Source organism: Mytilus edulis, chromosome 12, assembly GCF_963676685.1.
Source record: "Mytilus edulis chromosome 12, xbMytEdul2.2, whole genome shotgun sequence".
Taxonomy (NCBI): domain Eukaryota; kingdom Metazoa; phylum Mollusca; class Bivalvia; order Mytilida; family Mytilidae; genus Mytilus; species Mytilus edulis.
The window spans coordinates 18,338,983-18,341,152 of record NC_092355.1 but is presented as its reverse complement, the minus strand read 5'-3'; the positions used below and the strand labels follow the sequence as shown (position 1 = coordinate 18,341,152).

General features: G+C 31.2%; 1 protein-coding gene across 1 annotated transcript; it reads right to left on the bottom strand.

The window, feature by feature from the left end:
• On the bottom strand, positions 1–2,170 carry LOC139497905 (alpha-2 adrenergic receptor-like). Its single transcript, XM_071286144.1, has one exon. The coding sequence runs from the start codon at positions 2,049–2,051 to the stop codon at positions 834–836; it is 1,218 nt and encodes a 405-aa protein (XP_071142245.1). The 5' UTR covers positions 2,052–2,170; the 3' UTR covers positions 1–833.

Sequence of the window (2,170 nt, the reverse complement as noted above, 5' to 3'; positions counted from 1 at the left end):
TTGTTTGTAATTATTTTAAATACAATTAAATAAGCTTGATAAAGATATTGTACACTTAGTTATAGAAAATTATCTCTTGATGATAAAGTATACATACAAACTGGACGTAAAAATTGCAGATTGAGAAAGATTTGGATTTTTTTATCTGAACCGTTGAATACAGAAAAAAATATTTACCATCATGGTAATATTCTATTTGCCACTTGGCGATTTTACTTATTTCACACTCTTACCACGGATTGTTTTCTTTGCAAATTATTAACTTTGTCAATTCTCGACAAAGTGGTCTGATAGAAATTTATTTTAAGTTGAAAGTGATAAAAAAAAGGTTTTAATCATTTGGGTTTTTTTTATAATGAAAGAAAAACTGTAACTGTTTTGTTCACCTTAGCTTACGATTAAATGGAATAAAAAAAATAACTTTTGAAATTCTGGACGAGAAAAAAGGGGGCGGGAGGATTTTTTCGGATTGATAATTTATTTACTTCGTTTCCGAAAGGAAGAAACTAATTAAGTAATCTCTAATTACCGAGCCAAAAAAAAAAACAGCGAAAAAAAAGCGGCCTGTTCTGTATACCAAACATTAACAAAAAACAAGTATACAAAATAATAAATCGAAAAACAAAGTATAGCAACAATCAGATTGATGTAAAAGGAAATCTATTGATTTCAAAACCAGACTAATTTACAAAATAAATCACTTCGAAAATTAAATGGATTAAAGTTCATAGAAATCGCATATGTTGATCCAATGCTACACGCTATCATATGATATACAGCAAAAAAAAGATTATAGAAATATATTTTCTTATCCTTACGAGATTTATATAGTCTCATTCATTACTACAACATAGTCGTTGACATGATGACCTAAAGTCCGTATCAAAAATCAAATATATTATAGGATTTACAACAGTATTGAGAAGATGTCCTCTATAAAAACATAAAGCTATGACGTATTCCGGATCCGTCAAATTGTCCCAGAAATTAGCTATAACAGATTCTATGATCATCAGTGCAATTCTAGGAAGATAAGAAATACAAAATAGTATTGTTATAAGGAAGAACATAACAGAGAATCGATGTTTGTGCGTGAAACGGGAGATATTTCTAAAAAATTTCGATTTTCGTCTTGTTTGGATTACAAACGGAACAGTAGAGTTTTTCCGCTTAATAACTGGTCCTCCTTGCATGGTGCCTTGTTGATTGTTTATCGTCGTTGAATCAATCTGTGTGGTGTTGGGTTCAAATTTGTCGACAGAGTAATCATCATCTGTAATATTTGATATCTCTGTTTGAATTGTATTTCCTGAATTATGTTGTTCATTGTCGTTTAAAGAGTGTTTATTTGGTCTTTTGAAACTTCTCTTCCTGAACGATTCATGTTTGAATATTGTACGAAGTATCAATGAATATAATATGATGACTGCAAAAATCCCAGACAAACACATCAATAGTAATATAACGGAATAACTAAACAGAAAAGTTTGATTCACATTTGGCACAGCTCCGCAATTGTATCCCGTAATTGTTCTGTTTTCGTTTTTCAATAGAAGCTCATCTTTGCCGTACAAAACCAAACAGGGTACTGATATAACTGTTGATCCAATCAAGATTGATATAATAGTCATTCGTTTACTGCGCAGGCTCATGGAAGAGTTTACTAGTCGACTGACCTTGATATACCGTTGCACAGCAATTGCCAATAGCAACAGAGCCGAGCTAAAGGAAATTGATTGATGTAAAAACCAAACTAATTTACATATTAAATCACTTCGAAAATTAAAAGGATTAAAGTTCATAGAAATCGCATATGTTGCTCCAATGCTACAAGCTATCATATCAACCAAAGATAAACAAGGAATAAAATATCTATCATCCGATTTTGATTTGAGTTTAAATCTATAAACGAACAAGACCAAACCATTGCCAACGACACCGGTGACTAGAAACACAAATGCAAGTACAGTGTTTGGTATCAATAACTGAACTTTAGCATTGTTTAGTTCTTCCAGATATATGTTGCTGTGACTTGAGTTTGACATCATCATTTCTCTTTTACTCTCTGGATTCTGAAATTATAGAGTTAATAGTGCATTTCTTCAAGAAAAATTTGGTGTCAATTACTTCAGTGAGTTATATTTTTGTAAACATACAAAAACGAATGCCC

What these genes read in the sequence shown, in the direction of transcription:
- LOC139497905 (XM_071286144.1), bottom strand. Translation starts at nt 2,051, where the DNA reads ATGATGATGTCAAACTCAAGTCACAGCAACATATATCTGGAAGAACTA.